At 47.7% G+C, this 1223-nt stretch overlaps 1 protein-coding gene across 1 annotated transcript; it reads right to left on the reverse strand.

Moving 5' to 3' along the window:
• Positions 1-211: 211 nt before the first annotated feature.
• LOC133325945 (uncharacterized) lies at positions 212-1173 on the reverse strand (the record flags this gene model as incomplete). The annotated part of the gene is made up of 1 exon (XM_061534639.1): positions 212-1173. A coding segment is annotated over one exon (962 nt), but the record flags the coding sequence as incomplete, so codon positions are not given.
• Positions 1174-1223: the final 50 nt, after the last annotated feature.

A 1223-nucleotide genomic window follows, 5' to 3' on the forward strand; every position in this document is an offset into this window, starting at 1 on the left:
GCATAGAAAAGATACCAACAAATAAAGGCCGTTTTTCTTTCTTTTTTCTTCTAGAACAGTTTAGCATCAAAACAATATGGCATTATTTTTGTGTTTGTCAACAATTTAAATATTTAAAAAACATATATTATATATAGAAAACAGGGGTGGGGGTGCTTAAACTATGTAATAAATTTCTTCGACTAATTACACATTAAAGTGTTCGTGGACTTTAGAAAGTGAAGGATGGTTGGGGATTGTTGGGATAGAAGTAACCTTCCTGTTTTTTGGCTGGGGGACCGGCTTTGACTACGGGGGGCAAGTATGTGGGAGCGGGAGTTCTGGTTTGGGGTTTGGGTGTGGGAGCTTTGGTGATAACGGGTTTAGGTTTTTGGGTGGTAACGGGTTTTTGGGTGATGACTGGTTTAGGTTTGGGAGTGGTGGCCTTGGGGATAACAGGTTTTGGCTTCTGGGTGGTCTTGGGCACAACTGGAGTAGCTGCCTTAACAACGGGAGGCAAGTATTCTCTGTTGACGGGCTTGGGTTTAGGAGTGGTAGCCTTGGTGGTTACTGGTTTGGGTTTTTGGGTGGTGACTGGTTTAGGTTTGGGAGTGGTGGCCTTGGTGGTAACAGGTTTTGGCTTCTGGGTGGTCTTGGGCACAACTGGAGTAGCTGCCTTAACAACGGGAGGCAAGTATTCTCTGTTGACGGGCTTGGGTTTAGGAGTGGTAGCCTTGGTGGTTACTGGTTTGGGTTTTTGGGTGGTGACTGGTTTAGGTTTGGGAGTGGTGGCCTTGGTGGTAACCGGTTTTGGCTTCTGGGTGGTCTTTGGCACAACTGGAGGAGCTGGCTTAACAACGGGAGGCAAGTATTCTCTGTTGACGGGCTTGGGTTTGGGAGTGGTAGCCTTGGTGGTTACTGGTTTGGGTTTTTGGGTGGTGACTGGTTTAGGTTTGGGAGTGGTGGCCTTGGTGGTAACAGGTTTTGGCTTCTGGGTGGTCTTTGGCACAACTGGAGTAGCTGCCTTAACAACGGGAGGCAAGTATTCTCTGTTGACGGGCTTAGGAGTGGTAGGCTTGGTGGTCACAATTTTTGGCTTAGGGGTCTCGATCACAAGTGGACCACTGGTTTGACTACTGGGTTGAGGGGTTTGAGAAGGCTTGTCGTAATGATAACCATCTTCCTTCTTGGTGACTGGAGGACAAGCCCTCACAGTGGGTCCGGGTGGAGTTGGTTTTTAATCA

This window comes from Musca vetustissima, unplaced genomic scaffold (genome assembly GCF_032173495.1).
Source record: "Musca vetustissima isolate MV318-11 ecotype Yass unplaced genomic scaffold, APGP_CSIRO_Mvet_v1 utg79188, whole genome shotgun sequence".
NCBI classification, from domain to species: Eukaryota; Metazoa; Arthropoda; class Insecta; order Diptera; family Muscidae; genus Musca; species Musca vetustissima.